The 26,817-nt window shown below is 45.0% G+C and overlaps 2 protein-coding genes across 8 annotated transcripts; both read right to left on the bottom strand.

The window, feature by feature from the left end:
- Nucleotides 1-822: 822 nt before the first annotated feature.
- Nucleotides 823-25,960, bottom strand: LOC134019330 (potassium voltage-gated channel subfamily KQT member 2-like). Of its 7 annotated transcripts, XM_062460140.1 has the most exons (18): nt 25,497-25,960; nt 15,354-15,444; nt 14,857-14,983; nt 13,870-14,045; nt 13,382-13,507; nt 13,141-13,251; nt 12,239-12,334; nt 11,712-11,806; nt 11,297-11,356; nt 10,869-10,898; nt 8,979-9,032; nt 7,600-7,775; nt 6,182-6,199; nt 5,056-5,161; nt 4,666-4,797; nt 4,169-4,237; nt 3,385-3,505; nt 823-3,169 (listed from the first exon to the last, which is right to left on the bottom strand). In XM_062460140.1, the coding sequence occupies exons 1-18, from the start codon at nt 25,787-25,789 to the stop codon at nt 2,279-2,281; spliced, it is 2,772 nt and encodes a 923-aa protein (XP_062316124.1). In that variant the 5' UTR covers nt 25,790-25,960; the 3' UTR covers nt 823-2,278. The 7 variants fall into 7 exon arrangements, with proteins under 7 accessions (XP_062316124.1, XP_062316127.1, XP_062316125.1 ...); XM_062460143.1 differs by lacking the exon at nt 4,169-4,237; XM_062460141.1 differs by lacking the exon at nt 6,182-6,199.
- On the bottom strand, nt 20,136-22,232 carry LOC134019331 (E3 ubiquitin-protein ligase TRIM39-like). Its single transcript, XM_062460148.1, has 2 exons — nt 22,130-22,232; nt 20,136-22,001 (listed from the first exon to the last, which is right to left on the bottom strand). Exon 2 carries the CDS (start codon nt 21,997-21,999, stop codon nt 20,422-20,424), a length of 1,578 nt encoding a protein of 525 aa, XP_062316132.1. The 5' UTR covers nt 22,000-22,001; nt 22,130-22,232; the 3' UTR covers nt 20,136-20,421.
- Nucleotides 25,961-26,817: the final 857 nt, after the last annotated feature.

Below are 26,817 nucleotides of genomic sequence, written 5' to 3'. Positions count from 1 at the left end.
AAAAGTCAGATGATGCTACCGCGAGACTCTAATTTACTCTCCTCTCCTGCACCTGGGGAGATGTAGGATAGCCACCTCGGTCGACAACATGACAGAGGAACACAGGAGAAAGGCGTTTAATCTGCCAACACTACGTAAATACGCCACACTGAGGGAAATATGATGACATGACATTCGAGTCGAAGTGATCAGCAAGTAAGAGCTGTTAATTGTGTTTCATACTTTTGCTCTGACCTGTAGGCTATTTGTTATCATGTGGATTGAAATTAGGCCTACAAGCAAGGGAAATAACACAAACACCGATGAGATCCCATAACTCGTAACAAAATGCTGGTCTCTTAAGTTTTGCAAACGTCCCCCGAATATTATTTTGATCACACGTTGAAGGGTGAAATGAATTCCAGACGGGGAGTTAACCAACCTTGGGATTGAATCGTGAGTCGTGCAGGAAACTACAGTAGGGTTAGGGTTAGGCTACAGCACCCAGGTGAAACAGAGGTCTTGACTGCCACCTAGTGAAATAGGTTTACAATTACAAACATTACAGTTTTAAATTACGACCATACCAGAGATGGGAATTGACAATGTACAAATACTTTGTTACTGTACTTAAGTTTTTTCTGGTTCTTTACGTCACTATTTATTTTTGAGACAACAGAGGGAGTTAGCGATGTCGACATGACTGAGAAAAGAGACATTCCTGATCACCCATGGCCATATATGAGTGAGTGAGTGATGAGTGAAGGATGTGTGTACTTTTGCCATCGCTGGAATACACTTAGGTGTTACTGTAGCCTGAAAGAGAAACAAGGACAGTATCAGTCGGGTATAAAGTTTATTCGTTATTCAAGAGATGAGTGAAAGAGGGAATAAGTATACAAAAACATAAGTACATATGTAAAACAGGTGGTCACATCTTTGGGTTTAAGAACATGCTGGCAAGCTAATATTTGGAAAAATACCAGTGTTTTTGTACCATTGTATGTGAACTTGAAGAGCTTTGGCATACAAATGTAGCATAGGAAAAAATTAAAAAGTTTGTTTCCAAACGACTTGTGACAAATTGGATGACTATGAGATAATGTATAGAGATACTAAAAGACTTATTTGAAAGGGATAGTTTTCCTTACTGTTTATTCTTTGCATTTCTGGTTATTTTTTCTGGTTCAAATTAAAGTGAGAGAGAGGGTGCATTAAGCGTTTACAGTACAGAACATACATTCAAATGCACATTTTTTTCATAGTATTACACAGTTGTAAGTTCAGTAAACTTCTAACTTCTACATAATGTGGGTAACTGTTGACATTGTGCTGACATACTGTATCTGCCAGAAACAAATTAATAAAAAACTTGCAAAGCCTTTGCATATACTCTATGTAACTGTAATTTGAGCCCTGTAACTACATGCATTTTTATTCAATTTCAGTGTTTTTCCGAAAGATACAGATCTTTTTCCGTAGGATGTTATCTGACGCTGTCCTATTCTCTATCTCTAAAGAAAACCATGTACATGCCATGCACTTAGTCTTCAAAAAATAGGGGTTTAGGGTTACACTGTTGATTCCCGCTTTTACAGTACACCTGAATTACTGGTCTAACTGATTATCAACACACATGTGCATTACTCAAGCCATGGAGGCATGCTTTTTCCAGGCAGCAGATCTTTGTTTAAACAGTCAAACCATACAATTACAACAACAAAAAAATCTCTTATTGTGAAGCATTAAACAAATGATTATTTGCTGTACTATGAGGATAACGCAAAGCACAGTAGTCAACCTATCAATTTTGTTATGCTAAATCATTCACTGATCGAAGTACAATTTTACCGCTGTCTATAATTAACGGTGTCTTATTGTCTGAGCTCCAAAACAACATTACGGAATTATTAGTAAAGTAAATTAAATTAAATGATTCTAGAGTTATATTTAATTAATACATTTTAATTAAGTTGCTAGTACTCTAGTATCTTAAGTGCAGCCGGGAACACGAAAGGCAACCTTATTACTGTTAAGGGGCACCCTTACATAATCGTTGATCAATCCCTCTTAACTGAATATTCTATATTCGGCTCATGACCATCATTCAGGTAATCAGAAATTATTAGCATCCGTTTCGTACATGTTTTTCAAATTCAATTGGCAATTAAGTCAAGCTTCTCAAGACCCCGGGATAATTGCATACCTCACATAGTAGTCGTAGGTACTTGATTGATCCCCAAGGGACATTGCAGATTCGTATTATAATCATTTTCTACATTAACCAGCTGTTGTGGATCTATTTGAGTCCCGGCCACCCCTTGTCCCCATAAGCCACCTCCCCAGTAAAGGAGACGGGGGAAGGGCCCCCAGGGGTGTACAGGTCAGAGTCTGTGTCCGATTCCCCCTCTGCGAGGTAAGGCTTAACCCTGGCACAGAGGGAATCACCAGCCCCGGCCCCAGCCCCGGCCCCAGCCCCGGTCCCAGCCCCGGTCCTGGCCTCGGCTCCAGTGACGGCCCCGCCGTTATAGAAGGACGATCCGAAGAAGTCTTCTTTGGCCTGGGAGATGCTGAAGCCGCTGAAGGAGCGCTCCAGCTCCTCGTGGTCCACAGACGGGATGGAGAGGGACGTGTCGCTCTCCACGGCGGCCACATCCGGCTGGCGCCTCTGCCTCCTCTGCCGCTTCCTGCTCTGGGAGCTGCTCTCCCGGCCGCTTCCCCCCGGACCGGAGGACGAGCGATCGTGGACCGGAGCGGGAGGGGGCGGCAGGCGGAACAGGGGGGGCGAGTGCTCTCCGCCGCCCCCTATGGGCGAGGGGGTGTTGGCCACGCTGCTGTTCCATGCGGGCTGGCTGAGGGGATGCTGCATCTGGTGCTGCCAGGATGTGGAGGGGCGCCCCTGGCTACCTGAGGTGGTGCCCACAGACAGAGCCTCCAGCGGAGGGGACTTCCTCTCCACTGAAGCTACGGAGCAAACCACCTCAGGTGCAGAGCAGGTCTTTTCTTCCTTCTCCTCCCTCACTTCGATTTTCTCCTCCTTCTCCTCCTTGCTCTCCTCGGGGCTGAGGTAAGGGGGTGCTGGGTAGGCCTCCTTGGAGTTGAAGAAGGCCTCCGTCTCAGAGCGCGGGATGCCCATGCGTTGGACGTACACGTTGACCAGGAAGTCCAGTTTCCTGTCCATGGAGCCCACCTAGAGGAAGAGACAGAGTCTGACTGAACACTGAACAGGAGCACACAGCCCGGGAGAACTGCCAGTCCCAACACGACCCATCTACCCAGCCGCATCCTAGGAGATTGATAGATTGGACAGTTTTCCTCACCATCCTTCAGGATTAGGATTAAGAAATGAGTACCCCAGACCCGTGCTTGGATCAGGGGGCAGGGTGGGTCAGAAGTCTGGTTTACCTGTTTCTCCACTTTCCCCAGTCGTCCCATCATGCTGGGGTCCTCGGGGGCCTCTCCTTCACCGGCACCTTTGGGACCCTTATCCGACACTGGAGGACCTTTACCAATAATCTGGTCAACTCTGGCAGTCAGAGAGAAGTAACATTGGGGATGAGACGACAGTTTTGATCCAAAAGAAATGACTTGAAAACAGTTATTGTTAATCAGGAGTGTCCTTAATGCAGATCCTTCAAGGTAATGAACACCCCCCAAATTGACAAGACAAGACAGACAACATGACAAACCTACTTAGGTGAAGAGGAAATGTAAATGTTCTGAAAGTGATGGCTTATGATGATTGGGTGGTGAAATACTGTACGTAAGTAACAGTTCGAAAACAGTTTCACACCAAAAGAAAGAAACAGTCAACAAGTAAAAAGCTAAAACATATTGTATGCTTTCCTTAAGCTTCATGCTTCCTTCTCATTGCATCCTTTAGGGGGAGCTCTCCCTCTGACTGCTGTCAGAAAGCGTGCAAACTCACTGAACCCTGTTGAGTTAGGCTACATGACTCAGCTCAGAATTATGTTTAATGATTATTTGAATTGATTACTTTCAACTGATTAAAAAAGCAGCTACTTACTTACAACAAATTTTTTTTTTTGTTTGTTTTTTACCATGACAGTATTCAAATGAAAAATTTGACATTTCATATCTGAAATCCAGTTTGCACTCTAAGACACGCCTGTGTGTCTTCAGACATGTTCTCATGGGAGAATGATTGTGATTAGGTTAGCAACCTAACCTAGGGCCTTCAGTGGACTTCTTATGGCGAGGTGTAGATGGGGGGGGGGCCCCCACAATCATATCTATCCTGGCGAAGTACACAGAGAAGATATGAGTGCAAAGCAACATGAAGCAACAACATGGAATCACTTCACAAGACATAAAACATGCACAAATAAGTCTAAATATATTCCATTCATGTAAAACACAGTGGACACATATACAGCACAGACAGCTCGTGGTTTCGTTGCTGGAATATATTTACATATGTGTTGAAAGTTTGTCATCAAATCACAACATATGTGGCAACTTATTTGAAGAAGAAAATTATGGGAAATTCACAGCAAAGCCAGAGGAATTTCGAAAGTGCCAAATGAAAGCACAAATAGAAAATTCTAGCACTTTTACACATATTTCACTTCTAAATGTGTAGTGACTGTAAGTGGTGGTGATTCTGTGAATGTTGGGGTACCCGGACTAAGGAGGAGAGTCGATCGCTTAAATTGGGGTTCTTGCCTGGACTGCAGGTTCTTAATCCGGGACAGCATGTCCAAGTGGCCTGCAGAGTACTGCTCTATCACATCCATGACGTCATACGGGCGAAGGCTTTCCTTGAATCTCCTCTTTGATACCAGGAACTTCATGATGCTGTGGAAGGCAGTTCAATAAAAGCCTCTTTTTTTTTCTCCACAAAATCGTTAAAATGTTCAGAAATCACAAATGATAAATCCGGTTTTCAAAATGAATGTATAATAACTTGGTGAAAGGTCAGGCAATGTTATACAGCTAATGAACCCAACCACCTCGAAAAACACCACAGAAGACTGAAAGACACTCATTGGACTCATGAAGCCACTGGATTTCCTTGGCAATTTAATAAAACGACATATAAAACCCAACTCTTACCAAATGGCTCTAATGGTGACCTTTAACCCGGGCGATAATTCTTGAGTAAAATAGTCGCCGTGGCAGCTCTTATCGTCGGCCATGTCTTCTCCAGGCAAGCTGGCCTCTAAGACGCAAAGTCAAGTACAAACATCAAACCACTTTCAAGGCCTAAATTATTGGCTCCCACACACACCGACATATTGTCCGGCAGAAGCCAAGCAAAGTTTGGGCCTTAACTTCAATAGTGCAGTTTCCCATTAGCAAGTTGGTTCCAAGCCAGTTGAGACTGTGTGCATCTTTATACCGTAGCAATGGTGGAGTTCAAGGGATTTTGTAGGACAAAAAATAAAGGAATTGAGGGAACTGGGGATAGCTTAGAGATGGTAATTGCATAGTGCCCTCTGTGTACCACCAAGGATACGACAGCCATGCATTAGCAATAGCATGCTGGCTAGATTCATTTTCTCCAGCCAGCAGGCTAACCTTGAATTTGGTTCAGTGTTTTGAGTGGGGACATTCGGCTGAGGCGTACTAGCACGAATGGGGAGGCATCGTTCATTGTAAAAGAAGGAGAGTCAAAACTAGGACAGGAGATCATCATGCAAGGTAAAACAAGGATCTTAACAAAACGGTATAAGGTATCAGTTTGTCCTTTTTTTTTTTTAAACACTTGACTTGAATCCTCCACCACAAAGACAGCCTTCAAAACATCTGTAAACTAACTAGAGGAGTAACTGCAACTGCAACAGAGTCAAGCTAGCTGGAGGTAACTGCAGTATGACCAGTGTGCGAATTACGGGGCCCTAATTACAACTTGGACCCCCCCAAAAGAGGTCAAAACAACAGGTCGGGGGGGTCGATACATTTATATATCGTGCTTACCTGTAATCGTAAATATTACTTTACACCATGGAGAAGAAGTTGACCCCCCAGATTGTCATTGTATAATTCGCACTCTGAGTATGACAAGACTGGAGGCCACCCTTTATCCTCGCTAGACTGAATTATCCAAACAATAGAGGATTGAAGTCAAGTTGTTCAATAGATTTTGACATGCACGTTTCCCATGTCTATGACTGTGCGTGTGATGCCTGTTTTTGTCTGATCAACAATTGGCCGCAAAACAAATGCCCAAATTTCTTACTTATTAACCCCTCAATTGCTGCCAAGAAGAAGAAGGACGGAAAACATGAATATAAATCTGTTATGGGCCCTACAATAATGAATATGACATCATACAAAACAGTGCAAATATGAGATCATACGGTATATATGGACTCATCTGCAAATGTCATGTATGGGTCTAAGGAAAAAACATAATGTTCAGCCAACTAGTAAACCAGTGGGAACAAATAATACAAATACATCTGATGAGCACACTGCCGTATGATAAGGACTACAGTGTGCATTACACACATGTATTCTGGACATCATACTACCAGTAAATGGAACTGTCTCTTGGTTAAGGACTACAAAATTTAAAGTTGACATCATGATTGGTTAAGAATGATAATGATTTCATTATAAATAACGAGGAGAGGGGTGTAAACTGTGTTCTAGAATCAAACAGGATCCAAACGAGACAGAACGGGGTTCTTTCTGGTGACAAGGTTCTAAGGCCATGAGTTCTCTAACCTGGAGAACTCTTCAGTCGAAAGTCTTCGTCCTGCATTTCTATCAGCACTTTAACATGCCACGAAGCAGAGGAAGAGAAACAGCTAATGAGAATCAGCTTGGTTAATAAAAAAGTACTGTTATGTATTGATGGAAAGATAGATCAAGACCACTACTGATAGTGATATATGAACGCAGAGGGAATATTGTGATTAAGAAATGTCACTGTACTGACTAATGACTGCATCAAAGTTTAATTGATCTGCATAGTCTAGCAACAGGAAGATTTTAATGAATCGTATTTGTCATAAGATGGCATTTACCTATTCTACATAGTTGCTGACGTGTCGCTAGTGCCATTCTACTGACAGCAGCCTAGGTGACAGATGGCACAGGGCCACAGTATAAAATGTCCTTGCACTCTCTCAACTCTAAGGTTGAGGACAGAAGCTAACTACAGACATACAGTACAGTAAGCCCAGTCAAGTAATCAGCTAGTACAGTAAGCCCAGTCAAGTAATCAGCTAGTACAGTAAGCCCAGTCAAGTAATCAGCTAGTACAGTAACCCCAGTCAAGTAATCAGCTAGTACAGTAAGCCCAGTCAAGTAATCAGCTAGTACAGTAAGACCAGTCAAGTAATCAGCTGGGTGCTTGTCAGTCAGAAAACTCATCAGGCTGTGGTTAGTTTCCTAAAGGCCTGAATAGGTGGAATTACATACTGTTTTTTTAGTGTTGTACTTATGTACAAGAGCACTCAATTACTCACGTACTAGTTTAAGAAAGCTAAAGTCAAGGTGGATTATTGGTGGTTTCTAGGTGATATATAGGTGTGTTTTGGGTGCAGTGACCTATGAAAGATACCTGCTATAGTCCAACGAATGAACCTAAAAAGCTAGCCAAACTGCTAGCTTGTTGTAGACATTTTTGTAGTTTTGTAGTCCACTTACCCTCAGAGTTCTGGCGAGACGTGCTTCCCCTCATCCGAAAAGCATGCATGGGCCCCCGCCCACGCTCCATGAAGCCCTCTGCCCCATCCTCGGCCCCGGGTGACTGGTTCCTGCTTTTGGCCCCCGGGGTCCTGGATGGACTGGGGAACACTTTGTCCTTCAGACTGGCCTTGCGACTACAGCGGACGTGGGTGGGAGGGCACACACAGATCACAGTGAGCAGATAACACAGGCAACACACAGAGACCTGAAGATTGAAAACACCTAGAATACACAGACATACTGATATTCTGTCATGTCTATTCTTATTCGCGTACAGTCAGTGTGCCTCTAAACTTTCGTCTGAAGACACGCACAAGCTATAAAGGTCTGAAATGAATATTATGATTTCTGGTCTAGGTTATACTATATCCACATAGAGATGACGAAGGAAGCTCTAGCCTATCAATAACTATTCACAAACAGGGACTTTTTGGACTTAATTGACTCTAGGTTGAACTACATTCTCAAAAAAGCTGACATTGTCCACGATAACCACATCAGAACAGTTGCTAACTAACTGATCGGTAGCTGGCTCATATATCTCTTACTTTGCATTTAGAGAACATCTATCTAACCTGTACACAGTAGTGGAACCAGAGGGTGGTATTGCCAGGATGGGTCTTACCTCTGCAGCAGAAACGTAAAATGAAGCAATGTCCAGCTGCGGAAGAAGCCATGTCTTTGTGCGCACTGTCGAGCATTCAGCGGTCAGCAGGCAAACAGCGCGAAGCAACAAGCAAGCATGCATTGGCAGCACAGTGATACTGAAGGCTTCAAAAAAGAAGAACCACGGTTTCTCTCTATTCAGATACAAACAAAAACAAAAGAAAAATAAACACAAAGGTTCATGCAGACATGATTCACTGTCATGTATTCCACCTTGAATGGGAATCACTTTATAGAAAAAGAGATTAGATTCCTGATTACAAAGGAAAAAGGCATGTTGTTATCCAGCTGTACGAAAGGGCTGACTGGGCAAAAAGGAAGCAAGCAAATCACCCAGATAAAAGCATTACTAAACAGAAACGATAAATCAAATATCTGACAAGGCAATAAACTTGGATGCGCATCTCTGTTTTCTAGAAACCAGAGGGAAATGCAAGATTTGTGGGCAGAAAGGTATCAGTTTTCTCCTCAAATGTAAAATAAATATATGTTTTCTGACTGAATAAGACGACATATCTGAGACGAATGAAAAATATATACGTCCTATATGTGCTTCCTCTACTGAGTCGAATTTTCTGTCAAAAATGGAAAGGAAGGAACGGATAAAGAGGAAAGTAACAACAGACACTAAAACACTTGCAGTGCAGATGTTAGTATCTGTGCAACTATACCTAATGGTTGTTGGGCAGCAGCCACAAAGCCTGCCTTTGGGTGAATTCGCATTACTGGCAGTTGGAGACAGAGAGATAGTGAGCAGTAGAGGAGACACAGAAGATAAAAAAAAAAGCTATGGATGAAAAATAAATTGTTCGAGAATAGCAGAGTCATGTTAGTGCTATCAATTAAATTATGATATCAGAGAAACAGTGGCAATATATGCATACAGCTTTGTTAATTAGACTTGAGTGTTTCTAGACAGAAAAAAAAACAATGTCGTTGTTCAAAAATCATTGCTCTATTATGTGGTAAACACACGGTAAGATATAATAAAGCATTTCATCAGTATGTTGAAAAGTTTCTCCCTACCCCTTGAAAAAAATTGTGTGTGTGTGGGGGGGGGGGGGGGGGGGGGGAGAGATTTATTCAGGTGTCGGACTGCCTGCTTTAAGCCACCTCTCCAGCCAGAACAGGACTCACCTGTGCTGGTCCAGCTAGTATTTAAGGCTGTCACCCCGGGGCATTGAAAGAAAAGTGACACACCTTTAGAGCTTTACATCACATCAGCTCTTCTGCTGGGATTAGTTTGCGAAGTCTGAGTTTTGTACTTCATTAGTTATCATAGTGTCCTCTTCCATGGTAGTGGTTGGCTGTACTTCTGGCTTAGTCATACTTTGAGGAAATTTACTGGCCAACCACAGCAACAATATTTTTGCAGCCATTTCCATTTGCTACCAATCAAACGACCCAGGGCTGGCCCGAACTAATCGCTGGGCCCTAAACAAATGTTAAGTTTGTTTATTGGGTTGGGCCGGCCCTGAAACGACCATTAATGGTTACCCATACATGGGTGTCTTTATGAACCACTGCTTAACTCGTTTTGTTGTTTTGGTGCAGAAACCTTGTGTCATTTCCCTGTTCCATGAGTTGGGTTTTAGGGAATGTTACAAACAAGAAGGAGCTTTGAGTTACATATAGGGCCTACAGTAGCTTTGCTAGCAGTGAGGCTAACGTAGGCGGCAAGGTTTCCATTTAGCTTTGTGCTAGCAGTGAGGCTAACGTGACCACTGAGGTTTAGCTTTGTGCTAGCAGTGAGGCTAACATAGGCGGCAAGGTTTCCATTTAGCTTTGTGCTAGCAGTGAGGCTAACAGGCTGTAAGGTTTCCATATAGCTTTGTGCTAGCAGTGAGGCTAACGTGAGCACTGAGGTTTAGCTTTGTGCTAGCAGTGAGGCTAACGTGAGCTGTTCTTGAGGGCAAAATGCAGCTGGGGCGGACTGTTCTTGAAGGAGGCTCTCTTATCATACAGGCAACTAGATACAATCTCTCTCTCTCTCTCTCTCTCTCTCTCTCTCTCTCTCTCTCTCTCTCTCTCTCTCTCTCTCTCTCTCTCTCTCTCTCTCTCTCTCTCTCTCTCTCTCTCTCTCTCTCTCTCTCGCTCTCTCGCTCGCTCACTCGCCCACTCTCTCTCTCTCTCTCTCTCTCTCTGTCTCTCTCTCTCTCTCTCTTTCTCTCTCGCTCTCTCGCTCTCTCGTTCTCTCGCTCTCTCGCTCTCTCGTTCTCTTGCTCACTCACCCACTCACCCACTCACTCTCTCTCTCACTCTCTCACTCTCTCACTCACTCTCTCACTCTCTAACATTCTCCCTTTCTCACTCCCTCACTATCTCGCTCTCTCACTCTCTCACTCTCTCGCTCACTCACCTACTCACTCACTCTCTCGCTCATTCACCCACTCTCTCTCTCTCTCTCTCTCTCTCTCTCTCTCTCTCTCTCTCTCTCTCTCTCTCTCTCTCGCACTCACACCACACACACCCTCCCCCAAGAAGAGTGTGTCAGCACCTAAGAGCAGAACTGAGGAAAGCCAGGAAGTAGGACAGGAGAGTGGACGGCATGGAGCACTAACCTGGGGGACGCGTCTGTTTGGGACTCCTTCCTTTGAGTTCAACAGATCAAGAGAGGGAACACAGAGGCACAGACGAGGACAGAAACACACACAACAAAGACACGGGGCAGGAATTGGTGTTGAATATCGTACAGTATAAAAGCCAACAGTGCATGACATATTTGGACAAGCAGGAATTAGCGTTTGCATAAGTGAGTACCTGTCAGGCAGAAAGGGGACAGAAGGGTAACAGATTATGTCAAGTCAGCCAAACTATCGTCTTCATTTAAAATGGCCACAATTAAACCATGATAAGACCTGGAAATCTTAAGACTTTCACCATAAAGGACTGTATCATCATGTACTAGGCAAAATTGTCCATTAGTTTTTTTCCCTACGTCAACTTCATCATTATTACAGTAAATATTCAATATTCAAATTATTCAGACCTAAATGACTTGCCCTTCAGATTCCTAAGGAGATCCAGTTGGTTCAGGGGAGGTATAAGTCTGGAAAAAAAGAATTGAGTTCACTTCAAGAAAATAAAAACCTAGATGTCACAGTGTTTCAGTAAAGGAAGGGCTGATAGACTTGCAGGAAATTATGTCTTGCTAAATGAGAAGTGGAAATCCACTTGGAGAAACAGCATGAGAGCATATTTGCTGGCAGACCTGAAGCGTATAAACAAAATGAATTATTTCCCAAAGTAGCTATTGCTTCTGGCTGCATTGTATTCCAATTCTGTATCCCAGGTTGACAGGACCCAATTACTGTATGCTGTAAATTTGAAGAAAAATGCATTATAGCTAGACCTGAAATTGAATACTGGATTCAAATTATTCATTTAGTTATCTTATTATTTACCTGTACATAGGAAGCGAGACGGTCTGCTCATAAAAGTCCCATGTTGACAGCAGGTCAGTGCGGCCTAGATTGGTGGCATGATACCGCCAGGCACCCTAACAAACATTATATTTGGTTATTGTAAGAAATGTAGTTGTTTCCTTAAGCAGACAGGTAACGGTTTTCTGTGGTGAAAACGCAGGATGTTTGTGGAGGTTTGTGGAGGTTTGAGGAGGTTTGTGGATGTTTGAGGATGTTTGTTGAGGTTTGAGGATGTTTGAGGATGTTTGTTGAGGTTTGTGGAGGTTTGAGGATGTTTGTGGAGGTTTGAGGATGTTTGTGGAGGTTTGTGGAGGTTTGTGGAGGTTTGAGGATGTTTGAGGATGTTTGTGGAGGTTTGTGGAGGTTTGTGGAGGTTTGTGGAGGTTTGAGGATGTTTGTGGAGGTTTGTGGAGGTTTGAGGATGTTTGTGGAGGTTTGAGGAGGTTTGAGGAGGTTTGAGGAAGTTTGTGGAGGTTTGAGGATGTTTGTGGAGGTTTGAGGCCCACCTGGATGAGGCCTGCGGCAGGGTTGCGTCTCTTCTCAAAGTGCTTCTGTCTGTGCTGCTCCTGCACCTTCAGAGCAAACCCTGATCCCAGGATACCCTGTGTGTGGCAAGGAGAGAGATTGAGAGAGAAAGTGTGTGTGTGTGTGTGTGAGAGAGAGAAAGAAAGAAAAAAAATGAGAAAAGATATAGACATAAAGGACTTTATGGATTTTAGACACAAAGGTTATACTTCTGTGAGAGCATCTCTTTTATCTTTCATCACCCAATGTGTTTTTCACATAATCCTGTTGAATGTGCTAATGCAACTCTAAACCTGGAGACTGCTTATTGAGCTGTTTCCTGCCAAGGCCCCATGTGTAATGAACTGATATGGTGAGCTAAAGCATTGAATCTGAAGAGTTTCCCAAAGGATTATTGCTGATGAGTTTGGAGGCAATGTCATAGCCTGAGCACACAGGGATGAACAGATCGATTAAAGATCATTACGGGATCAGAGTGAGGGGTTCGAACGAAGTAAAAGCTTCAGCCTCAACGGGGAGAAGATCTTGCAGGGTCGCCCCCGCAATTAAATGACTTTGAAAAAGCTTAGCTGGTGGTTACCATACCCCGTGTGACTGGTACAACAGCATGCCAAAGTGCAGTCGATGGCTGTTTTTAAAGCAGTATATAACCATGTCCTTTGGCTCAACCAATGGGCTTCAAACTTATATTTTTATTTACATTTAGTAGACACTCTTATCCAGAGCGACTTACAGTTAGTACAGGGACATTTTCCCCGAGGCAAGTAGGGTGAAGTGCCTTGCCAAGGACACAATGTTATTTTGCACGGCCGGGAATCAAACCAACAACCTTCTGATTAATAGCCCGACTCCCTAACCGTTCAGCCATCTGACCCCCACTTACAGCGGGAAGGGCAAAGAACGCCACCCCGATCATGCTGAACGTAGCGGCGAGCAGACGTCCGTTCCACGTCTTGGGGAATTTATCACCGTAGCCTATCGTAGTCAGAGTAATCTGGAGGACGGAAGGAGAGGGTCCTGATCAATCGTCAATATTGTCTGTTGAATATTTACGTATTTGGCAGTTGTTGAATGTTTGATCGACAGGATGGAGCACTTTGTAAACACAGAATCTCAGCCCTTACCAGGCCCCACCACAGGGCGTCGGCGTAGGTCTCAAACATGTCGTTGTCGTCCTTTTCCACGGAGTACACCAGGAAAGAAGCTAGGATCAGACAGAGGAAGCCTATGTACCATGCAGTGATGAGCTCCTGAGAGAGAGAGAGAGAGAGAGAGAGAGAGAGAGAGAGAGAGAGAGAGAGAGAGAGAGAGAGAGAGAGAGAGAGAGACAGAGAGAAAGAGAGAAAGAGTTACAAGTAGGCTACTGTAGAGTAACAAGAGTAGTGTTATCTTAAATAAAATCCTTTGAACAACATATAGGGCCTAGCTGTCCCTAAAAGATGTACACATATGTTGCACACATACAGGCTCAAGTTGGATTTCACAACTTATTATTACGACACGTTTTGTGCCAAACTTAGGTGTGACTCATCACTCAACCCTCACAAACGTACATAATGCGAGGGAACAAAACTAGGAACATGCCGGCGTCCATACTGTTTGTAGTCCTCACCTTGCTATGGGCATAAACTACAGATCCTAGTAATTTCCAGGTGCCTCCGCGACGATCCATGCGCAACATGCGCAGGATCTGAAGGAACCTCAGACTCCTGATGGCTGAGGTGGCAAACACGTTTCCCTGGGAACCAGCGGCCAATACCGACACCGACGCTATCAGGACCATGATGTCTGAGACAGGAGACGACGAGAGAGAAGAGGAGAGGAGGGGATTCAGGAGTGGAAGGACAGGGACTGAAAGCTAGTTTGAGATGGTGACATCATGATTAATGGCTGCCTGGAGAGAAGCTTTTGTGTGACAGGCTTCTCTGTAGGGAGTCAGGCGGCTGAGCGGTTAGGGAATCGGGCTAGTAATCAGAAGGTTGCTGGTTCGATTCCCCGTCCGTGCAAAATGACGTTGTGTCCTTGGGCAAGGCACTTCACCCTACTTGCCTCGGGGGAATGTCCCTGTACTTACTGTAAGTCGCTCTGGATCAGAGTGTCTGCTTAATGACTAAATGTAAATGACTAAATGTAGCTGTGTTCAAAGGGCGTCATTGTTTGACAGATGAGATGACAGTGACACGTACAAGGTTATGTTAGCGCTACCTTCTGCTTTGTTTACGTCTAATTGAAGTGTACCCCACAGCTGTTTTAGCAGTGTTAATGTAACACCAGGAGTGTTACTATAAGCTCCATATCATGACAGTGGACCTATAAAAACACTGATCAACTCAAATTTACGCTCCTGGAGTTGATGAACACTTTGATAATTCGCTGTGTGTAAAACCTGACTTACTGGAGTTGGCGATGACAGCAAGTTTATTTTAATACTAGCTTTCCATCAGTTTTCAAGAAATATAATTAATGAGAGAGAGGAAGAGATGTGTGCTAGGAGAAAAGATAGTCAAGAACATGAGATGAAACATAGAGTTCTGTGACTGATAGAAGGAGAAGAGGGACTGGCTGCTTTGGGGCCCAGCCAGCCCTTCCACATCCTCACCAATTACACAGAAGGGTTTCCGGGCAAACTTCAGCCTCCCCCTCCACCCTCGGTAGCGACAGCAACAGCCAGCCGCCCAGATCCTCACGATGTACTCCACTCCAAACACCACGATGGTCACGACTTCCTGCGGAGCAGTGAGTCTCAAAACCGAGCCATTTACAGAAATACTGTACACCACAAAGCAGGGGCAACACATCCAGAGTTCGTGCCAGTTAATCATATATATATGTAATGCATTGTAGTTTACTTATGATTAATTCAAGCTATTGATGAGGGGAAACCTGAAGCTTCCTAGCCCCAAGGACATCTGTGAGTGTAGTATAACTATAGTTATATATATCATAGTGCTGTGAAACCTTTGCACAAACTCTGTGCTTTAGAGTCTTAATGTTTATTGAAAGATATACTAGAACACAAGATGGGGAAAATGCTCTTGTGTCTGATCAATAATGAAAATTCATGGAGACCGAAACTAAGACGATTTGTTCTCATACCAGGATATACAGGGCACTCTCTGAGCTGTTCTTGAACTCCTTGATGGTGGCAAACACAGACAGGATGAGGCAGGAGAAGACCAGCAGGAACCTGGGAGAGGAGGAGAGGAGAGGAGGGGAGGGGAGAGGAGAGGAGAGGGGAGGGGAGGGGAGGGGAGGGGAGAGGAGGTGAGGGGAAGGGAAGGGAGGGGAGGGGAGAGGGTGAAGGACTCAGTTTGGCCTCCACAGACCCTCTGTCATGACAGCTGGCTGGAAGTCACACTCCACACCTCACCTGACCCAATTGCACTTTTAAGCATAAACAAATGTCTCCATCTGTGAAAGAACATCTTAATCCCAAGGAGTGTAAGGACTGTTGTGCATAATTAATGTAAATTACTTGTTAGCACACCGGTCAAAAAGCCTCTAGTGTAATTTGCATAAACGGTAGCCAAATATTGGCTGTCAAATATTTCATGACCTTTTCACCTCATATGATAATGAGATGTGCTTAAATCAATAACTGATCATATTCTCTACTCTGGAATGCTTTTAGTGGAATGCAATAGATCTACACCAATGTATTGAACATCCACTGTACTGTAGCCTATGCTGTACATGCAATCTTCTTTCATAAAAAAACACTGGAGTCATCACATCACTGTCCCACGACCATCCTCAAAACCAGACTGAAGACACAAGTCCAGGGTCCTTCACCAGAGAGACAGTAGACAGTCTGTTTGCAAACTACGGCCCGCACGCTAAAACAAAGACTTAGATTGCTTACAGTGCGCAGCCGAATCCACTAACAGTGCCATCAGCTTGTTGCTTTGTGCCAAAGCTCTGGGGGGGGGGGGGGGGGGGCCACTGGATTTACAGTGTCTGTCACTCAGTAGCTCCCCTGCAGTCCCCCGCCCTGGATCTGCTCTCCTGCACAGCCCAGCTGAGGCTCTGTAACCCAGCAGATGCTCTGTAACCCAGTCCCAGACTACTAACAGCTTGGTCAACTCCCCTGACGGTACGTCTCAAGTCGTACCGTATTTCGTGACATGAACTGAAATTGAGTCAGACTAGTAATACAGGGGCAGGAGCTGAAAGCCAGAGAATGTGTTGGTCCCTGCTGGAAATGTTTCTTCAGCTATCTAGCTGTTTCACATTAGGGAAGCGCTCGCTAGACTTAATGCATAGCAGGCTCTACTGTATCGTGTACTGTACGTGAAGAACTTTAATGTAATTTGGTCTAAAAAGAGCTAAGTGGTCTGGTGACTGATGTGATCTATGGTAAGCTGCAGAGGGAATGTAATTGGCTGAAAACCAAAAGGGGTGATTAGAGCTGCTGGGCTATCTCGGATTGGCCGGGCACACAAGGTGAGGAGGGAGTGATTGGTGGACAATGCTCAAGAAAAATCATTTGATTGGTGGAGAGATGGTGAGGCGAGGATGGAGGGGGGAGGATGTCAATAGTCAGGGCCTCTGAGAGCTTCTTAGAAGAAGATGAAACATTCTGGATGGACTCCAACAGGGCTAATGGAGATAAGAACAGATACTGGGCCGGGAGGGAGGGAGGGCTGGGAGGGAGGGAGGGCTGGGAGGGAGGGAGGGCCGGGAGGAAGGGCTGGGAGGGAGGGAGGACTGGGAGGGATGGAGGGCCGGGAGGAAGGGCTGGGAGGGAGGGAGGGCCGGCAGGGAGGACTGGGAGGGATGGAGGACTGGGAGGAAGGGCTGGGAGGGAGGGCTGGGAGGGAGGGAGGACTGGGAGGGATGGAGGGCCGGGAGAAAGGGCTGGGAGGGAGGGAGGGCCGGGAGGGAGGGAGGACTGGGAGGGAGGGCTGGGAGGAAGGGCTGGGAGGGAGGGCTGGGAGGGAGGGAGGACTGGGAGGGAGGGCTGGGAGGAAGGGCTGGGAGGGAGGGAGGACTGGGAGGGAGGGCTGGGAGGAAGGGCTGGGAGGGAGGGAGGACTGGGAGGGAGGGCTGGGAGGGATGGAGGGCCGGGAGGAAGGGCTGGGAGGGAGGGAGGGCCGGGAGGGAGGACTGGGAGGGAGGGAGGGCTGGGAGGGATGGAGGGCCGGGAGGAAGGGCTGGGAGGGAGGGAGGGCCGGCAGGGAGGACTGGGAGGGATGGAGGACTGGGAGGAAGGGCTGGGAGGGAGGGCTGGGAGGGAGGGAGGACTGGGAGGGATGGAGGGCCGGGAGAAAGGGCTGGGAGGGAGGGAGGACTGGGAGGGATGGAGGGCCGGGAGGAAGGGCTGGGAGGGAGGGAGGGAGGACTGGGAGGGAGGGCCTCTCGGCGGCAGGGCCAGGTTACAGCACACCGCAGGAGACAGCAGTGGCCTCCTTAAAACAGAGAGAGGGCTGTGTGTTCTCAGACCTTTACCACTGCACCAAAGTGATACAGCATTAGACCTTTACCACTGCACCAAAGTGATACAGCATTAGACCTTTACCACTGCAGTGTGATACAGCATTAGACCTTTACCACTGCAGTGTGATACAGCATTAGACCTTTACCACTGCAGTGTGATACAGCATTAGACCTTTACCACTGCACCAAAGTGATACAGCATTAGACCTTTACCACTGCACCAAAGTGATACAGCATTAGACCTTTACCACTGCAGTGTGATACAGCATTAGACCTTTACCACTGCAGTGTGATACAGCATTAGACCTTTACCACTGCAGTGTGATACAGCATTAGACCTTTACCACTGCAGTGTGATACAGCATTAGACCTTTACCACTGCACCAAAGTGATACAGCATTAGACCTTTACCACTGCAGTGTGATACAGCATTAGACCTTTACCACTGCAGTGTGATACAGCATTAGACCTTTACCACTGCAGTGTGATACAGCATTAGACCTTTACCACTGCACTGTGATACAGCATTAGACCTTTACCACTGCACTGTGATACAGCATTAGACCTTTACCACTGCACTGTGATACAGCATTAGACCTTTACCACTGCACTGTGATACAGCATTAAACCTTTACCACTGCACTGTGATACAGCATTAAACCTTTACCAGTGCACTGTGATACAGCATTAGACCGTGCTGTATCATACAGTGATACTGTGAGACTGTGACACAGTGCAGTGTTAAAGGTCAAGAGCTTTTTCACAGTTTCTAACAGGCACACGGACCGTATTTCAGATCTGCGAGTGCCAGATTGAAGCCGCTGAACCATACAAAGCCAATTTTCAGTCATTTTAAAGTAATGGGGAAATCACGTAGACTTTGGGCGTGGCTTATAGCGCCACCTATAGGCATACGTGGGCCATTAGCGGTCTGGTGGTACCCACTGGCCTGTAGTATCAATGTGCCAAATTAGAAAATTTGTGACCAATAACATTTTGAGTTATTGTGGCGCAAGGAGAAGGAGAATTGTTCCGCTTATTACTTCCTGTAACGTAGAGAAGTCTCCAGCCCTGCTCCTGGAGAGCTGCCTTCCTGCGGGGTTTCCAACGCTACTCTGGCACACCTGATTCGACATGACAACCAGCTATTTATTATAATCAGGTGTGCTAGATTAGGGTTGGAGCAAATACCTACTGGAAGGTATCTCTCCAGGAACAAGGTTGGAGACCCCTGTGGCCAGACCACAACAGGTGATGTTAGGACTCAGTACAAAGCACGGGTGCAGCTAGGGCTATGTTATGGAGAATATACTATTGGACTCATTTATTAAAGCAGGTGGATTATGCTCATTTGCACTGCCGACTGTTATTTACAGTACCAACTGTTTACATTTGCATTTTGCACCGTACTTCTAACTGTAATATGCAATCACTTTCCACTGCACTTTTACACTTTTTTAGGATAGCTTCTGTCCATACTTTATTGCACTACACTGTATATCCTGCACTTACTGCTATTGCACTTCTGGTTAGACCTAAACTACATTTCGTTGCCTTGTACCTGTACTTGTGTAATGACATTAAGTCAATATAGGCTTCCAATTCATTTAAGAGTGGCACAACAAATCACATGCTGGTAATATAATTTTCAATCCACTTTATCTTAATGTCCGCGTAACTAGCTGGCCATCAGTGCCCATACTTCAGTAGCAATACCCCCAGATGTACAGCTATATGATATATTGGGTGTGATTATTCACTGTCTTGTGTGCAACGCATTCCTAAAATTGTTTATGCTGAGTCTTGGGAAACCTAATGGACCAACACATGCATATACATTAACACGCTGTCACACACACACACATCAATATGGCTCAGTTTTAATACCATCCCAGGTCTAAAGCAGCAATGCTCATCTAAATGCACTCAGAGGAAAATCGCATTCAACCTGTTTGTTTCACAGCAGGCACGTTGACACATTTCCACTCACTTTCAGAGGCCTAGACAACGTTTAGCTGCAAGGTAAGAATTGATCAAATCATGATGAAGTTTGGGACATGAAAAAGAGAGCTTTCTTCAGCTGCAGTAAAAGGAACATCGATTTGCATTTCTCAGCGGCGTCGAGACTCTCTGTGATGACTTGGAAGTGTAATTGTAGAAAAAGGGGCTCTTACTAAGCAGAATACATCAGGACTGTGATGCACCAGCACTGCAGTGGGTCCTTTCAGCCCACAGGGGAGGCTGAGGGGGATAAAGGCTTCCTACAGGATCAATTCTCGGGATCTAGTGAAGATCTCCAAAGCCTCACAGATCTCTGTGTCCCTGAGGGAATAAATTGGGAGGCTTGTCGATGAAGAAGCATTGCTACTTTACAACACCCAGTTAATCAGTTGTTGTGTTTTTTTTTGTTGGGTAAATGACACATAACAAAGTGTATGAATCTGAATTTATTGCAAATTAAAATACCAATATAATTTATAATCCTCGTCATCCATTTCTAATGTTTATTAAAAAAGCGAGCACATTTCTATTTAAGTTTATAAACCGCTTTAGAGAATATACAGTAGTCATGACAAATATTACACTGCACAGATCCAGGTGAATCCAAATTGACTTTCAAAAAAGTTTAGAAAAGTAGAGAACAAAGTTAATGACATAGAGAAACGTTGCTAGGATACAGGCAGACATCTCTCTGTATTCAGCAGACGGACAATGGTTCTTTCCGTCATCATGACCTGAGAAAGGGGAAGATTCTCTCTGTGAAAGTACAGCTAGTGAATGAGTACATGAGAGACTTCTCCTTCACATCGTAAAATGAGACTTCTCCCTCCTCATAATCCACATACACGCCCACCTTTTTGGGCTTCTGTCTCAGAGCAAGATGAATACAGTTTCCAATGTTAGCTACATACTCATTCTGCTTTATTAACCCCACAGTCCAACATCCATTTACTGGATTCAGCTTTATGTTTCCTTTCCTGTTGATGGACTCGCTGACAACTCCCACTGACCACTCCGACTTTCTCTCAACTTGCACTTCAAAGTAAAACCTTCCTGAACTGTACCCTTCCTTTCCCAGAACAGAAGACATTGAATCAAATCCGTGTTCGTCGTTCAACCAATCAAAAGTGTTCCGTTTCATTTGTTTCCTATCATAAAACACAACAGGCTTGGGGTTTGCTGCATCGGGCACCAGAGTCACACCCACTGCATACCTTTGCATGGCTTTCAGCTCAGCTCCACACAACGTCTTGAGTTCCTCACCAAGTGTCTCCACCAGCTGAGACATGAACTTCCTAAGTGTCCCCACTGGGAGCTGATTGTATACCTTGACATCAGACCAGGATTTAATGGGTGGAGAGTTGCCAAGAGACTGGAATTTTTGGAGGAGGTTAAAAGGGTCCTCATTGCATGAGAACTGATCCAACTCAACTCTTCTTTTTTTAAGATTGATGATCTCGAGCTCAAGCTCTTTGATGAGCCCCTCTGTCCATTTCTCCTTTGCCTCCTGTTTCTTCAAAACCTTCTCAACAAGTGCAGACTGGCATCTCTCAATGTAGCGCACAAGGGAAGTGAAGACCTCAATACTTTCCTCCACCTCTTTCTCTGCATTTCTTTTACTCAGTCCTAGGGCACTCTCAATCTCTTTTATCTTCTGAAGTCGATCACTGATCTCTTTCTGAACTTTAGACTTAGTATTCCCAAGCCACACCTTCCTCAGGCCACATTCTTCCTCGATGAGCACGGCATTGTGGGCCTTGTGGTTCATCTCTGTGCAGAAGTGACACACATACTCCCTGTCAGTCCTACAGAAGAACTCCAGGGGTCTTTCGTGTGTTTTACACACCATGTCCTCAAGGTTTGCAACAGGCTCTATCAGCTTGTGCTTCATAAACGAAGCCACTCTCTGGTGAGGTTCCAGGTGAGTCTCACAGTATGACGCCAGACACACCAGGCAGGACTTAAAGGCCTTGAGCTTCCTTCCAGTACAGACATCACAGGCCACTCCTCCAGGTTCTGCGTAGTGTTGTTGATCAGGAAGGCTTGCTGCAACTGCAGCAGGAGCAGACTGCTTCACAATGGCGGCCATTTCCGCAATGAAAGTGTTGACACTGAGGTCCGGTTCACTATCAAAAGTCCTATTGCATAGTGGACACTGGCACTGCTCACAGCCTTCCCAATAATCACTGATACAGGCCATGCAGAAGTTGTGTCCACATGGTATGGACACGGGTTGGATAAAGACATCCAGACAAATGGAGCACTGGAACTGCTCTTCGCACAGTAGAATGCTGGAGGAAGCCATTGCTGAAAATAGACCAAAAACGAACTGTACTGATCCTTCTTTCAAAACGGTTTCATTGTCATAAGTCAGGCGACAGTTAACTCCTTTATCTTAGTCTGACATGACTATGCTACCTTTTATTACTACTCACCTCAGTGTGTGTTGACTATGTGCTCAAAATAAATAATAGAAACTGGGATTTTAAGACCGATCCTGTTGAACGTATCTGCAAATAGGACAAAATAAGACACTCCCTACTTGAACAGTATTCAGTTGGGTTATTGCGCAAACAACCGGATCTCTTAAAGGAATATCATTCAAATAAAAATGTTACCTGCACTTCTGATCATTTTACGCTTCAACCGTTTTTCTGAGCTAGTTTATGATTGCATAAACATGAGTAGGTTCTGGAAGATATAAGCACTAAGAAAAGTTGAGCTTCATTCCTCTTCAAGGACTGTCCTTGGTGGATGTCGACCTGTGTGACAAACGAGGTACAGTGTGTGTGTGTGTGTGTGTGTGTGTGTGTGTGTGTGTGTGTGTGTGTGTGTGTGTGTGTGCTTGTATTGAGAGACAGAGAGGGAAGGTTTTATGGGTAAGGTAAGCATTTTCTCCTTCTTCTCTTATCAGAGTTGGACCACTGACAAAACACACACACACACACACACACACATGCCAGCAGAGCTGAATTGCAACAAACCCAGCACTGCTACTCGACATGCAATTAGCGGAAAATCCTTTTTAACCCAGGTCTGTTTCACAGCAGACACACTGACAGAACTCCACTCACTGCCAAATGTCTAGACAAGGTTTAGCTGTGAGAGAAGAATTGATCAAATCAAGATCGAGAAAGGACAGGTCTGGGAAGGTCTGAGAGCTGTGCTTTTGCTCAAAGAAACGTTGATTTGCATTTCTCAGCAGCATCGAGACTCTCTCTGTGATGACTTGGAAGTGTAATTGTAGAAAAAGGGGCTCTTACTAAGCAGAATACATCAGGACTGTGATGCACCAGCACTGCAGTGGGTCCTTTCAGCCCACAGGGGAGGCTGAGGGGGATAAAGGCTTCCTACAGGATCAATTCTGGGGATCTGGTGATCCCAGAAGCCTCATATACTGTATAGTCTCCTTGTTGAGTATTTCAAGAGCTTTGTTATGGAGAAAACTGAGCAATTCCCTCGGAAAACGTCAGTTGATTCATCGCCTAAAAACCTTTAGGGGACGCTGGGAAGACATGGGAATGCAGTTAACACATCTATAACAAAATATTGTATTATATAAGCAAGATGACATTATTCCAATTTCCAGACAATGTGTACCACAAATAAATTATGCAGCCACTAAACAGAAAAGCTCACATTAACAACAATTATGCTTAAGCCTATAGCTGCTGATGTTACCGACAGTGTCAGATTGTACTGTACTGGAGCCTATTGTTTTGTCCAGCTATTTTAGATTCTCTCGCCTCCCAGAATGATCAACGACTGATGCCGTCTTTCACGAAAAATGGGTACAACACCACGTGAGTTGGAGAGTTTGGATGTTCTCTCCTTGCACCTCAGAGGGAGATGGGGAGGGAGAATGGCCTAGCGGGGAGAATGGCCTAGCGGGGAGAATGGTCTAGCGGGGAGAATGGCCTAGCGGGGAGAATGGTCTAGCGGGGAGAATGGTCTAGCGGGGAGAATGGTCTAGCGGGGAGAATGGTCTAGCGGGGAGAGCTGGCGCGGCAGTAGTAGCAACAGAACACAGGTAGACTCGGGTTTCAACTATCGATCTTTCACACACGAGCAACACGAGCGTGAAACAAGTCTGTCTATTTCCTAGCGATGTTTATCACGACTAAAAGGACGGCCGATCCCTTAACATGTCAAACATCGTGAATGCTTTTACGTCAGGTTGGGCCTACAGGGAGTGAGAGGGTTTCTTGTTTGCCGAGTGCCATCTCTGCATTTCACCACGAGATGTGAAAAAAAGGGAGAAACTCGTGTTGAGATGGCAAGATTCGAGTGAAGTCAGCACGACAGTTTTATAAATAAGATGGAGGGAAGTGAAACGGGTCTTAATAGATTAAATGAAGTGTGGTGGACGTAAATAATGTATTAGGGAGTAGGACCAAAATGGAACCGAGAGAGAACAGCAGTTGTACTCCACGGGCTCTCATTTTGGAGAGGAGCGTGGATAGAGTAGCCTACCATTACATCAGTTGCAACATGCAACTGTGAGAACACAAAACACAGAATGCTGACTCTGGACTTTGTCACTTGATGTGGAGGTTCTTAATCACCTGGTTCCTCGTCACTCTGGAGACACTAAAATGTTGTGGCATCTGAGACAAGAAATTAAAGGCCCACACAATTTAACCCTTGTCTGAAAAAGAATTTAATTAGATTAAGTTAACACACAACCTAAAGCAGGTGACCTTTCTGACACGTCAAGTTCAATGTCTGTTTGTGACTGTCAGGTCAAACACAATTAGATGAGTCGATCGGCTAAAGCGAACAGATCGGTATTGCTACATTTTTTTCCGAACAGCAAATGCCTCCAAACGTAACCTCTGGTTCAAATGAGTGAGTGTATCATTTGGCTGCACAGCACTAAAATAATGACTATTTTGTAACATCTCAGTTGATCTCTGGGATTGAGAACTCCACAGACCAGGCCAACTGTAGGCCTACCTACAAAATCAAACTGTCAAACTTCAAACTCAACCAAATTACAACGCACAATGTTTCTTTTTCATAATCATTGCACACCTCACAACACTTCGCACAACTCAGACAGCGACTCGCTTGCTTGCGCCTGCTCGCGCTAAGCCAAACACATTTATCAATAACGCATTCTCTGGCCAGTGTTCAAAACACAGAAGTCTGGGTGTAAAGGGATGTTGATATTTGATAGGATGCAGCCTACTCTACTCGATAAAAATAATGAACATTACCATACAAAAGACTGGGAGACACTTTCCAAGGGTTAGGGGTTTTCCAACACTAGATCATGAATGACCGCAACATCAGAATTTGTAAAAGTAGCCTACTGGCGTTAAACTCGGGCGCTGACCACCGCTAAGGGTGCTGAAACCACCGTACCATGACTCGAGACCGCTTCTCAAATCTGCACAATGTGCACAAGAAATTATTCACGAGGCAGCCTGAATATGGTACGAATCAGTGATCAGTGATCACGTCCATAAAACGAGCGTGATGAAAAGAAGTATCAAAATGAACAGATTGCATGCAGTGACTCGTTTGTTGCAGTCATGTTTGCCTCAGTCATGCTTCGCACAAAGTTGATATTGGCTGGCACATGTAAACCATGCACGGGTAAATGCATTATCAAGTTATAGGCTACACGCTAAAGGGTAGGAGATTATATTCCTTAACGCATACGATCGTTTCCCTCCACGCCCTGAAATACGCATGCAACGGTATAACAAAGACTGATGTTTGAAGACGAGGTCCACTTTATTGCAGGCTATGTTAATGTATTTCTAACTCCGACTGATGTTAGAATAGCCTACTTACACATAAGCGTGGTAGATGAACGCCCATCCCCGCGGCCTCTCCAGTGCATTGTACAGGAAATTTTGTAGTTTCCGATAACTGGCATTTCTCCTGGATGGTCTTCCTTTTGCAACGCTGGACCTCCGTCTACTGAGGATGCTGTTCCGCTTGGGGCTGTCCGAACCTGCAATGAGCAGCGCGCCGTCCCTACTCGATTCAGGAGCCCCTGGGTCGAGCCCGACAAAACCGACTTTATGCTTCTTCTCTCCGGCTTGAGTTGGGTAAACCCCGCCGTTGAGATTTTTCTGCTCCATTCAATAGTCGAGGCGACTAAAGCGGCGAGTTGTTGGTGCGGTTGCCCCGAGGTGGCATCACCGGTAGAGGGGTGTGTGCTCGTGAATGCATGCAGCCGGTCGACTTGATCCTACTGGAAAGCCAACTGCGATGTGCGTGCAAACTGCAATGCTCTCATCTGAGATCCTTCCGGTGATAGGGAGAGGCGTATTTGTCACTAAATATTTCGGTTTAGAGGAATCAGAATCACGTCATCAAATATCCATGTCCAGTTAGAATAAAGTCGTATATTCTAATGACATCCACCTGAGGAAATTGGAAGTAATTAATTACTAAAACGAATATGTCTTCTACTCCAAAACTCAGTCCAAGGCAAGAGAAAAAACTGATCACCACATCTCCAACTAAAAACAGAGAGCAAAGGACATGGGGTCTATGTTGTACGATCATATCATATTTATAGGTATATAGTGCTTCTGCGTCATGGCAATGGACACTTAAAACATATCTGCGTGTTTGTTTCTTCAATATCAGGGATATGGTTGCGATGTAGAGAACAGGCCTACGTGCTAACGCCTGAAGATCATTCCCGATTCCTGATTGAATTCATCAACTCCCATGGGTCCTTCTGGACTGAAGCAGCGGTTGATAGAATTAGGCTGAATTGGGCACTGCTTGGCTCTTACTTGACTTGCTCTCAATAATAAGTGCTGAAAATACGATTACCTTCGGATTGAAAATAAACTGATTCTTGTTCGGTTAAGGGAGGTAAAGGGAATGGGAGATAACGTAGTTTATTGTGGATGAATGCAGAATTAACTTCCCTTCTCCGTGCACATGCACTTTTCCCCCAGCATGTCAAACGATCTGGAGGAGTTTAAGGACAGTTGTGGCGATAAGAAGCTGATGTTGGACAACATAGTTTCGGAGTCTGGGATTAGTTTCTGGACAGCATCCCCTTGGACTGCAGGCTAACAAAAAAACGGGGTTGACATTGAGGAATGATTAGCTATTTCAGTGAAACCACTGACCAATTAAGGCACGTTTA

The sequence above is a fragment of the Osmerus eperlanus genome, chromosome 4, assembly GCF_963692335.1.
Source record: "Osmerus eperlanus chromosome 4, fOsmEpe2.1, whole genome shotgun sequence".
Taxonomy (NCBI): domain Eukaryota; kingdom Metazoa; phylum Chordata; class Actinopteri; order Osmeriformes; family Osmeridae; genus Osmerus; species Osmerus eperlanus.
Note: the sequence above shows the minus strand (reverse complement) of the source record. Positions and strands in the feature narration are given on the sequence as shown.

What these genes read in the sequence shown, in the direction of transcription:
- LOC134019331 (XM_062460148.1), bottom strand. Translation starts at nt 21,999, where the DNA reads ATGGCTTCCTCCAGCATTCTACTGTGCGAAGAGCAGTTCCAGTGCTCC.
- LOC134019330 (XM_062460140.1), bottom strand. Translation starts at nt 25,789, where the DNA reads ATGGAGCAGAAAAATCTCAACGGCGGGGTTTACCCAACTCAAGCCGGA. An exon ending in ACGCCCTGTGGTGGGGCCTG is followed by an intron (nt 13,252 to 13,381) that starts GTAAGGGCTGAG and finishes TCCGTCCTCCAG; the next exon opens with ATTACTCTGACTACGATAGG. An exon ending in AAGTCCACTGAAGGCCCTAG is followed by an intron (nt 3,506 to 4,168) that starts GTTAGGTTGCTA and finishes TCTGACTGCCAG; the next exon opens with AGTTGACCAGATTATTGGTA.